The sequence below is a fragment of the Euleptes europaea genome, chromosome 3 (genome assembly GCF_029931775.1).
Source record: "Euleptes europaea isolate rEulEur1 chromosome 3, rEulEur1.hap1, whole genome shotgun sequence".
NCBI lineage: Eukaryota > Metazoa > Chordata > Lepidosauria > Squamata > Sphaerodactylidae > Euleptes > Euleptes europaea.
Genome location: NC_079314.1, coordinates 108602384 through 108614850, shown reverse-complemented (window position 1 = coordinate 108614850; position 12467 = coordinate 108602384). Strand labels below are relative to the sequence as shown.

Here is a 12467-nt window from a genome sequence, read left to right as displayed (position 1 = left end):
TGACAAGTGCCAGCAGGTGCCGCGCCATTGACCAGGCAAGGCAGAATGCCAGGCTCGCAGTGTTCGTGCCAAGCCTGGCCCGCCCAGAGATTTCCTACTGTCTGCCAGATTCAGGGACTGATGGTTTCAGGAGGGCAGTAGAAGAGCTAGAAAAGATTTTGAAGTGTAAGGATGTGTCACTGGCCACCAAGATTAAGTTAATTCATGCCATCGTATTCACTATTACTATGTATGGGTGGGAAAGCTGGACATTGAAAAGTTGAGGGCAGCAGGAAAAGAGGAAGACCCAACAAGAGATGGATGGACTCAATAAAGGAAGCCGCAGCCCTCAATTTGCAAGATCTGAGCAAGGCTGTCAAAGAAAGGACATTTTGGAGGACTGTGATTCATAGCCACCATGAGTCGGAAGCGACTTGACGGCACTTCACACACACACACACACACACACACACACACACAGAGAGAGAGAGAGAGAGAGAGAGAGAGAGAGAGAGAGAGAGAGGAGAGAGAGAGAGAGAGAGAGAGAGAGAGAGAGAGAGGGAGAGAGAGGGAGAGGGAGGGAGAGAGAGAGAGAGGAGTTAGATTCAAGTCCAGTAGTATGTTAGACGCCAATCAGATTTTGGGGTATAAGCTTTCAAGAGTCAAAGCTCTAGATTCGAGTCCAGTAGCACCTTGGAGACCAGCAAGATTTTCAGGCTATGAGCATTCGAGAGCCAGCTCCCTTTGTCAAATACAACCTGTATCTGACAAAGGGAGCTTTGATACTCGAAAGCTTATGTCCCAAACATCTTATTGGCATCGAAGGTGCTCCTGGACTCGAATCTAGCATCTCAGGCACTGCATTTGTAATAGCGGGAGGAAAGCCAGCCACCACCTGGAGGTTGGCAACTGAAGCCCTACCCCTCCCGGAGTCCTCTCCCAGCCCCCAGCAGCCCAGCAATATTTTCTTCTGGTTGGGTTGTCCGGAGCACCCTTGGGCCTTGTGGGACCACCTGGGCGGCCACACGGTTCTCACTTTTAGGGGAGGGGCTGTGGCTCAGTGGCAGAGCATCTGCTTGGCAGGCAGAAGGCCCCAGGTTCAAACCCCGGCATCTCCAGTTAAAGGGACTAGGCAAGTAGGTGATGGGAAAGACCTCAGCCTGAGACCCTGAAGAGCAGTTGTCAGTCTGAGTAGACAGTTCTGACTTTGATGGACCAAGGGTCTGATTCAGTATAAGGCCGCCTCCTGTGTCCATATCCATATGTTCACTAGAAACTGAAAGAAAATGCTATGTGAACACATGAACACATGAAAGCTGCCTTATACTGAATCAGACCCTTGGTCCTTCAAAGTCAGTATTGTCTACTCAGACTGGCAGCGGCTCTCCAGGGTCTCAGGAGGAGGTCTTTCACATCACCTACTTGCCTAGTCCCTTTAACTGAAGATGCCGGGGATTGAACCTGGGACCTTCTGCATTCCAAGCAGATGCTCTACAAACTGAGCCACAGCCCCTCCCCAAATGTGCAAATTCATCAAGATTTGATTCAGTTTTAAAACAGCTCAGCGAATTTAAAAGGCCCACTGGCAAGGACATAGTACTAGTTCAGATAGTGTGTCTCATAAACCTGAACATGCCCGATACTGAGTCAGACCCTTGGCCTATCAAAGTCAGCATTGCACACAGGCAGCAACACTCCAGCATCTCAAGCTGACTTTCCATCAAGTCACAGATGACCTAAGTGGACCTCTTATTTTCACAGTAAGACACCATCAGAGGTGGTTTGCCATTGCCTGCCTCTTCCTGGCTAGACTCCCATCCAAGTGCTAGCCAGGGCCAACTCTGCTCAGCTTCTGAAATCTGGGCAGATCAGTCTATCCTGGCCTATCCAGGTCAGGACATCACCTACTACCTGATCCTTTTAGAAGAACACATGAAGCTGCCCTATACTGAATCAGACCCTTGGTATTGTCTACTCTCAGTCAGTATTGTCTACTAGTCAGTATTGTCTACTCTCCAGGCAGGCAGCATCTCTCCAGGGTCTCAGGCTGAGGTCTTTCACATCACGTACCTGCCTAGTCCCTTTAGCTGGAGATGCCAGGGATTGAACCTGGGCCCTTCTGCATGCCAAGCAGGTGCTCTGCCACTGAACCACAGCTCCTCCCCTTTTACCTGGAAATGCAGGGCAGGAGAAAAGGGGGCTTAAACATATTTAGAACAGATAAGTAAATTCTCTTAACAAATAGTTTTCACCGTCCTGCAATCTGTCAAGCTCAGGTTGGGCTCTCTGAACCAGAACGACCTCATGCATCCCTAGTTGGGAGGGAACCAACCTGGATGATTAGAGATAGGATCTTTACTCTCTAATAAGAGTGGTTTTTCTCATTTCTTCCTTCTGAATTCTAGGCTGGAATCCATCAGCACCTGAAATATGCACACAGAACTCCACTCCACTCCATCAAGCTGGTCTTATCTCCAGATATTAATGATCTCATTTTTCTTGGTGAAATAGGTCATCCTGGGCTTCTGAAAGGACCAGGTAGGAGAAATGTCAGAGGGACAAAATGATGATTATGCATTAAGTTTGCTCTGAGGGATGGGTTGAAGTCGCAGTTGCCATGGGGATGCTGTTACGCATGGCCTCTTGGTAGCCAGGGAGCCACAACTGGTCCATCACACGGAGAAACGCGCCTTCCCTGTTGGGAGTATCCATTCAGGACCAGCTCTAAGATTCTGTTGTTGGGACCTCTTAATGTGTGGGGAACTGAAGAGGAAAGGATCCAGCACAGAGCTTTAATCAGTCTTCCCTTGCTGCAAGGATTCACTCCTCAAGCCATGGCTTGCATTGCTTTTGATCTTTCTGAGGCCAATTCACACATCATGGAGCAGCACAGGTTTGCTCTGGGGTCATAGAATCATAGAGTTGGGAGGGGACATGCAGGCCATCTAGTCCAACCCCCTGCTCAATGCAGGATCAGCCTAGAGCATCCATGACAAGTGTTTGTCCAGCCTCTGCTTAAAGATTGCCAGTGAAGGGGAGCTCACCACCTCCATAGGTGGCTGATTCCACTGTAGAACAACTCCTACTGTAAAAAAAATGTTCCTAATATCCAGCCAGTATCTTTCCACCCGCAATTTAAACCCATTATTGCTAGTCCTATCCTCTGCTGCCAACAGGAACAGCTCCCTGCCCTTATGCTGGCCAATGGCCGTAACAATAAATTATGGCTCCCTGCCCTTCTCTAAGTGACTGCCCTCCTCTAAGGTCCCCACCCTGTCTTACAGTCATACATCAGCTGCAGGTTTCCTTCAGTTTCTGTGTGTGGAATGGATTAGGGTTGCTAGGTCCCAGCAGGGGATGGGGGTCCCTGCTTTGGGTCCCCTACCCCTGCCACTGTTCAGCTGGCCAGCAGGGGTCTTACCAGCTGCAAATCAAGGTCTCGGCCTCAGCGCTGTTGACACATTGATGTCACTTCCAGAAGTGACATCATCACGGTGATGTGGGAGATGCTCTGGTATTTGGGCAGAAACTCTATGGGAGAAGCTGTTTTACCATCGAGTTTTCCCCAAACACCAGAGCATTTCCCACGTTGCCAGCGACATGGTGACATCACTCCCAGAAGTGACATCAACACACCAACAGCATAAAGGCCAGACCTCGATTTGTGGCTGGTAAGACTTCATCCATCCACCCCTCCCCCACCAGTTGCCAGGGGGTGGCTGGCAACCCTAATGTGGATGCCTGATTCAGATGGGGACCACAGTGTGCATGAAAAAGATGCTTTGGCATCCCTCCCCCCATGCCACTGTCCCAGCATGATATTCTGGGCGGTGCTATTTGGCCTGTTGGGGAAACCCACCCATTTCCTGGATTACATCTGGGTTTCCTGAACAGGCCAAAGAGGGTGGATTCAGGCCAGGAAGATGGGAGGAGGCTGAAGGGCCTTCTCCAGCTGTGTCATGGCCCCATACCAAAGGGAATACCATGTCCACAGAACAGAGGTGAACCCACAACTCACACGGGATTGTGACACAGGATGGGGACCCGTTAGGGTTGCCAGGTCCCTCTTTACCACCGGCGGGAGGTTTTTGGGGTGGAGCCTGAGGAGGGCGGGGTTTGGGGAGGGGAGGGACTGCAATGCCATAGAGTCCAATTGCCAAAGCAGCCATTTTCTCCAGGTGAACTGATCTCTATCGGCTGGAGATCAGTTGTAGTAGCAGGAGAGCTCCAGCTAGTACCTGGAAGTGGGCAACCCTACTACACATGTGTGATGTATGCACTCGCTAATGCACAAATGACAGTTTAAACGGACATCTGAACACATATGTCAAGTGACCCTTGGCCATTATGTTACGGTAGCTTTCACCAGTGCGTTCAACAGTACTTCGGCTTTGACTGTGGTTGGTCTCGTATATCAAACAGGACAGATGTGCTAGAGCATCCTCATCACTTCTACCATAACATAATGGCCAAGGGTCACTTGACATATGTGTTCAGATGTCCGTTTAAACTGCCATTTGTGCCTTAGCAAGTGCATACATCACACATGTGTAGTAGGGTTGCCAACCTCCAGGTACTAGCTGGAGATCTTCTGCTATTACAACTGATCTCCAGCCAATATAGATCAGTTCCCCTGGAGAAAATGGCTACTTTGGCAATTGGACACTATGGCATTGAAGTCCCTCCCCTCCCCAAACCCCACCCTCCTCAGGCTCCACCCCAAAAACCTCCCGCCGGTGGCGAAGCGGGACCTGACAACCCTAATGTGCAGAGAGGGGCTGTGGCTCAGCGACAGAGAACTAAACTTTGCATGAAGAAGGTTCCCGGTGTCTGTAATTAAAAGATCTCCAGCCTGTGATCCAGCAAAGTTGCTGCTGGTCAATGTGGAGCTATCTTAGAGAAATGTTTAAAGGATTATTGATATTAATAGTTGATTTGAGCAGTTGTCAAGCTAGCTATAATTCATTGAGGCTCGCGTAGAGGCCTGGCTTCTCCCTTCTCTCTTGCATTAACTCCAATTAATACGAGCAGCTGTCTTCATACACCACAAGTAACCAGAGTTACTTTTCAACTGTGCTCTTCTGCACAAGAAGGAATAAGGGACAAGTTCACACACAAACAAACAGCCCAGCAGCAAAATAGGAATGCCTACCTCCAGGTGAGGGCTAGGGTCCTCAGACCCCTGCCAGGGGCAGGGAGTCCCCTGCTTTTGGAGCCTTCCCTATAGCACTGTTCAGCAGGCTGGTGGGGGACTTATCAGCAGGAAACTGAGGCCTAGGCCTCTGTCGCCAGCAATGGGTTGACATCACTTTCGGCTAGGGATGTCAGCTCCGGGTTGGGAATTGCCTGGAGATTTGGGGAAGGTCTACCCTACTGGTAGGCTTGCCAGGCCCCATAGCTCCACCTGCGGGACCTTTGCAGGGCTGCGGCGGAGGTGCGCAATGAGCACGCGCGCCTGTCGCAACATGAGCGCGCACCCCGCACAACATGCCTACACTCTAGCGATCTCGGCTGCAACTCTATGGTTTCCATAGAGTTTTAGCCGAGGTTGCCAGAGTGTCCGCATCACTTCTGGGTAAACCCAAAAGTGATGCGCACGCAGTGCCTGCCGGCCCTCAGCTGGTCGGCGGGCTGCCCGGTGGATTGGCGGGATTTTACCTGCTACTACCGGGTACTTGGCAACCCTACCTACCGGTGGAGAAGAAAGACCTGGCAACCCTAGCAATGAAGTCTGTTGTGTCTGAGTTTGCCTCATTGACATGCAAAAGTGGGGTGGGGAGGTCTTCTGTGTACAATTAATGGTGTGTACAGCTGACAGCAACTGAATTAAGAGGTCTGGGGAGTGCCAACGGCACTTGCAAAGTCTCTTCCTCATTTAGCCTTTCTTTTCAAGTCTGAAAAGGATCTCATGTCGAGGGGAGCATGCCTATTATATTGGGTGCTGTGGAACACAGGCAGGATGGTGCTGCTGCAGTTGTCTTGTTTGGGGGCTTCCTAGAGGCACCTGGTTGGCCACTGTGTGAACAGACTGCGGGACTTGATGGGCCTTGGTCTGATCCAGAAGGGCCTTTCTTATGTTCTTATGTTCTTATGAAAAGTTGTGTTGGCTTCAGTGATAAGCAAGGTCACTCTCAATGACCCTCCAAATTTCCCACTTAGGGACTTCTTTTTCGCATCCCCCATCTCCCCCTTATGAGTCATTTTCTTTTCTTCCTTCTCTTTCTGCAAGGAAGAGTCCACTTTAAAAAAAGAAAGAAAGAAAGAAAGAAGCAAAAACAACAACAAAAATCGATCCCTTAATCCATTTACTTTCTGTGGGAAAAGCCTCGCTATCCATTAAAGTTGTCAGAATCTTCTCGGATCAATTGCATTATCTTTGATTTTGAAGTATTTGTTACTGTCATTGGTGCTAGACGAATGCTACAGGGTAGCAATAGTTTGCTTTGAAATCAATGTACAGTGGCATTCTCAAGAGGCACTTACTGCAGAGATAGCATTGTGCGCCTAAAGGCAGGGGAAACAGAGACTGTGGCACATAGAGTAGCCAGGTCTACTACAGCAGACGACCTCCTGCCCTCGACCCCCTGTTCCCTGCTGCCCACAGGGCAGTGTGGGTATATCGAGGAAGGGAGTTCGGCATCACTCCAGTGCCACAATGTCCAGAGCAAAAACGGAAGTGATTTCCTCACAATGCTCCAGGATTCACCCTTAACATACAGTTTTTGGTGGATCCTAGAGCGTCATATAAATGCGATGACTTCACTTCTGGTCTGCACCAGAAGTGAAGAAAAACAAGAGTTGGTTTTTACACCCCACTTTTCTCTACTGAAAGGAGTCTCAAAGCATCTTACAAATCCCTTCTCTCCCCCCCCCCCACAACAGGCACCTTGTTGAAGTAGGTGGGGCTAAGAAGGTTTTGCAAGAACTGTGACTAGCCCAAGGTCACCCAGCAGGCTGCATGTGGAGGAGTGGGGAAACCAATCTGGTTCTCCAGATTAGAGTCCACCACTCAGCGTGGTGTAGTGGTTAAGAGCAGTGGTTTGGAGTGGTGGAGTCTGATCTGGAGAACCAGGTTTGATTCCCCACTCCTCCACTTGAACTGCGGAGGCTAATCTGGTAAACTGGATTTGTTTCCCCACTCCTACACACGAAGCCAGCTGGATGACCTTGGGCAAGTTACAGCTCTGTTAGCGCTCTCTCAGCCCCACTTACCTCACAGGGTGGCTGTTGGGGGGGGAGGTGCCAGCCGTGCGTTCCAGTCTCTGCGGACTATACGTCGTAATGCATCTTTGGTCGTCTGGACCATTCGCTCCGCCTGGCCATTGGTGGCGGGGTGGAATGGCGCTGAGGTCACATGGCAGATTAAGTTCTTTGCCATGAAGTCCTGAAACACGGCGGACGTAAATTGGGCCCCGTTGTCGGAGACCACTGTGTCCGGCAGGCCGTGGGTCGCGAAGATCCGGCGCAGCTCCCGGACGACCACTCGTGAGGTCATGGAGCCGATGTCTACTACCTCCAGCCACTTGGAGTAGGAGTCCACGACAATAAGGAAGGTCTTACCCTGAAATGGCCCCACGAAGTCAATGTGGATGCGGGACCAGGGCGTGCATGCCGACTCCCAGTGTTGGGTTGGTGCCCACGGAATTTCTGGTCGCGACTCCTGGCAGGGTTGGCAACGCTTGACCCACTCTTCTACTGCAGCGTCGATGCCTGGCCACCAGACGTAGCTCCTTGCTAACGCCTTCATGCGCACGATTCCAGGGTGGCAGGCGTGCAGAGCCTCCAGGACCTCGTTCGGAGCTTGGCCAGGACCACGACCCAGCTTCCCCAGAGCAGGCAGCCCTTGTGCAAGGACAGCTCGTGTTGGCGGGTGGCGAATGGCTTGAATTCTCTGTCCAGCCGGGTTGCTGGTCACCCCTTCCCCACCCAGTTGAGGACCCGGGTGAGAGTGCAGTCCTTCGCAGTATGGGCAGCGATGTCCGACGCATGCAGGGGTGGCTAAGGCAGGGTCTACAGCAGCAGGACATTATGGGCCTGGAAGGGGTCGGGGTTGGGCCCCTTGAATGGCAAGCGGCTGAGGGCATCCGCGTTGGTGATGCTCTTCTCGGACCGATGCAGGAGCCGGAACTCTTACACGTTCAGGAAAATAGACCAGCGGAGCATGCGAGGGGACAGGATCTGCAGCGTCTGGCGATCCAGAATGAGCAGACCCAGGAGCAGCTTGTGGTCGGTGATGACGGTGAAGGGCCGGCCGTAAACGTAATCGTGGAATTTCTTGGTGCTGGCCACGACGGCGAGAGTCTCCTGGTCTATCTGGGCATAGTTGCATTCCGCCGGGGAGAGCGTCCGGGAGTAAAATGTGATCGGGGCCTCCCGACCGTACGGCAGCTGGTGGTTCAGGACCGCGCTGATGCCATAGGGCGAGGCATCACAGGTCAGCACAACCGGTAGCCGCTCATCAAAATGCACGAGCAGGCTAGAGGACGACAGCAGGCCCTTGGTGGCCTTGAAAGCCCGTTGCTGTAGCGCACCCCAAGACCATGGGGTGGCCTTGTCAAGGAGGTGGTGAAGGGGCTCAGCGACCGACGCCTTGTTGGGTAAGAAGGCATGGTAAAAGTTCAAGAGTCCCAAGAACGCCTGGAGCTCTTGCTTACACTGGGGCGGGGTGTGTGTGTGTGCTGTGGATGGCCGCGACCTTGGCGGGCATTGGGTGGATGCTGTTGGCATCGATCAAGTAGCCCAGGAACTCCACTTGAGGCAGGCCCAGCTGACACTTCTCGCGCTTCACAGTGAGGCCGGTGTCCCGGAATCAGCCAAGCACTTGGCGGACGCGCTCTAGGAGTTCCCCTTCGGAGCCACCGGCGACCAGGACATCGTTGAAGTAGGGAACGACGCCTGGCAAGCCCTTAAGGAGGTCTTCCATCTAGTTCTGGAAGATGCCCGGGGCCGTGCTGACCCCGAACAACAGTCGCGTCACCCAGAAAGCGCCCCGGTGTGTAACAATGGTCTGCACCTCCGCTGAATCAGAGTCCACTGGCAGCTGCTGGTATGCCTGGGTGAGATCCAGCTTCGCAAACACCCGGCCCCTGGTGAGGGAGGCCAGGAGAAGACCGGCAGTGGGTAGGCATGGCTCTGGAGCGCCCTGTTGATCATGCACTTGTAGTCCACACAGATCCGGACATCCCCATTGGCCTTCAGCGGCGTCACAATTGGCGTTTCCCACCTCGCGTTGGGGAAAGGGCTCCAGGACGCCTTGCGCAACGAGGCATGCAAAGTGCTTATGCCGAACGTTGACAAAGGTAATGCCCCGGACCGGCACCCGACAACGTTGGTAGCACCTCGGGGTCTGGCGCAGAGCTGCGAGGTATGCGGCGACGGACTCCCCAGGCTCCTGGTCTCTCAGGTGGAAGTCCAGGCGCCGGGCGAGCTGCGTGGGCTGAGGGGCGAAGTGGTTCCCCAGAGCCGCCTTGATTGTGTCGAAGGGTGTCTCGCTCAATTTCGCGGGGGCCAGCAGGGTCTGGGCCAGCTGGAATGTCCGAGGCCCGCACACGCTGAAGAACAGGGAGCACTTCTTGCCGGTGTCGGTCACATCATTTGCGTTCAGAAAGGACGCGACGCGGTTGGCGTACCTTTCCCACTCGCTGGGGTGGGTCATGTCGAAAGTTTCCATGGAGCCTTTGGTGGCCATGGTGAGGTGTGTTGCGTCTCCCATGTGCGTCGAAGTGATTTTGCAAGGCTAGCCGGGCTGCCTACCGGCACCAAGGAATCAGCAGAGGTGAGGGTGATTTCAGCAAGGGGTCAGCAGGACAGCCGGACTGCCTATCAGCCTTCATCGCCACTGTTAAGTCTGCGTGGGGAGGACACACGAGGTCGGAGACGGAGTTCCAACAACAACCGCTTTATTCAGAACGAGTACAGAACTGGAGAACTCAGTGAACCGGCCCTGCTTATATGCCCCCCTGGCCGCCTGCGGCCACTCCCCCCCGATCCGTGATTGGGGGGGAACAGTTCCACAAGTAGCCAATGGCATGTGCAGGTTTTAGGAGCCTTCATTGGGACTCAAGCTCCCCAGATTTTCCCTGCTTACCGGCGCTAACTATTTACATACACAACACCCAGCATCAAATCTGAGACCAGATCAAAGAGCCTAGGCAAGGAAATTCAGGACAGTGGGTTGAGCAGTACACAAGTATAATATCTAATCTTTCAAAATCCTTAATACTAGGTACATACACTTGAAACTGGCAATGAAAGGCCCATAGAAAGGTGCCGTTCTCCCTCCCATACCATTAAGCTTAGGCTGATGCTACATCAAGAAACCTAGTAGTTGTCAAAATTGACGTGTTTGGTAAAAAAGAGATCGATAGATTATTTCAAGCTGAGGTGGCCACCTCTATATGAAAGATATTCAAGCGGTTTTAATTCATTGGCTTTTTGGAAGGCACACAGATAAAATGTTAAACTGGAATATAGAATATGTAGAAGTTTGTGATATAATATAGAGGATGCATGTAATGATTGGTAGTGGACTAGGACTAAGAAACATAAGACAAGCATTTTTAATCCTTTGATATAACCATAGGTTTAGTAGATCAATAACAGATCAACAATAGAAACGAATTAACAATTAGTGTTAGAATGAGTCGGTTGAGACAAGAGTGGATGATGGATGCTTGTATGCGTTGTTTTAATGTTACTTGGACACAGATACAATGTCTTTATTGTTATTCCCCCTTTTCTTTCCCTGTCTTTTTTCTGTACCCTAATTATAAAAATGAAAAAAAAAAATTAAGAAACCTAGTAGATGGAGCTGGGAAAAGTTCACTCCTTCCAGTTCATCCAACCAGATCCCAGAAATACCCACCAGATCAGCCTCCCCATATTTGCATGTTATTATTCAAATGCTGTCAGCCACTAAATCCCATTACATCAAAGGCGATTTCACATTTCTCCTTTCTGCCATTTCAGCTCAAAAAATCTCCATTTCAGTGTGGCTTCTCCCTTGCACAAACCAAATCCCTGGATCTTTATTTGCTGGCTGTTCTCTTTTTCCCTACACAGAATTTTCCTATAAAACAGATGCCTTTTTCAATACTGATTGTCAATAAATCAGTGTTATGCATTACACTCCTATTATGCGTGACTTTCACTTTACATACCAAACAGTGTATAAATTGTGAAAAAATAAGCAAAAACGCAGCATACATATACAACACAAACAGATCTAAAAACCAACAGCAAACGGGGGAGAACTGAAAGGACTGAACCCACAAAAACCAATATAAAAAGAAACAGAATAGGGAACACTTGGTCATTCATATAGTACATGTCAGGTATTAAATACTGAATGGAAATGACAAAAATGGAAATCAGTGATCATATTTGGATATCAGATTCCGATATCAAATATTCAGCCCATGCTAGGCTAATATTTGACTATTTAGGGACTATCTAGAGAATACAGAGAAATGAGATTTGCAAAGTGGAAATACTGGGATTATGGAAAATATATATATTTAGGGACTATCTAGAGAATACAGAGAAATGAGATTTGCAAGGTGGAAATACTGGGATTATGGAAATATATATATATTTAGAGACTATCTTGAGCAAAGCATCTTAAACTGTGGGTTACTACCCCATAACTGAATGTGGGGGTCGCAAAAGATTTGGCAACAGTAAAAGGTTTCTTTATGATTTATGATCAATAAATGTTTGATTTGTATTCTTATTTAATATACTTATATACCTGGGGTCGCATAAAAATTTCTCGGGCGAAAAAGGGTCGTGAGTGGAAAAAGTTTAAGAAGCCCTGATCTAGAAAATACGGAGAAATGAGATTTGCAAAGTGGAGATCTCATTTATCTGTATTCTCTAGATAGTCCCTAAATAGTCAAATATTAAACTAGCATATGGGGCATGGTCTCTGGTTCTTCTTCAAGCTAGCTGGTGTTAGGACAGACACCCTCTCCAAAGATCTGCCTCGTCAACCTGTAGCAATTAACAGCCGTTTCATGTCTGCAACAGTATGTCCATTGTGTCAACATTGCCCTTTCGAAAGGAAGCTTTTAACTACAGACACATTTTAAATTAGCTGATGCCCTAGAGGGTATCCATTATCCTTCCAAATGTATTGAGCTTCCAAATACAATTCATTATATAAATGAGGTTTGCACCGAAAGTAGCTGTTTACTCTCTCCAAGACATCAATTTAGAGAGCTGGTATTTCCTCATTACCCCCAAATATAAGATAATTGTCTGTGTAATTCCTTCAGCAAGTTAATTGTGCGCAGGCCCTCTTTTCGTTAGGAAAATTAGCTGTCAGCTTTGCATAATTTTTATATTGCAGGGTCTCGGTTCTATGCATTCCGTTACGTTATTGCAACTGCATTGGGTTCTATCCAATACCTGCTTCCATCTCTTATGCGGGAGAGGAAATTAAATAATTCCCTGACATGATGGGCAAGTAACAACCATCCCTTTTTTCC

At 49.8% G+C, this 12467-nt stretch overlaps 1 protein-coding gene across 1 annotated transcript in view; it reads right to left on the bottom strand.

Moving 5' to 3' along the window:
• Positions 1 to 7726, bottom strand: part of PTPRO (protein tyrosine phosphatase receptor type O) — a 117984-nt gene extending 110258 nt beyond the window's left edge. The window contains exons 1-2 of the mRNA XM_056846600.1: positions 7255 to 7726; positions 6109 to 6218 (exon numbers count right to left, since the gene is read on the bottom strand). Of these exons, the coding sequence (XP_056702578.1) occupies positions 6109 to 6218; positions 7255 to 7726 (582 nt within the window). The remainder of the gene's footprint in view (positions 1 to 6108; positions 6219 to 7254) is intronic.
• Positions 7727 to 12467: the final 4741 nt, after the last annotated feature.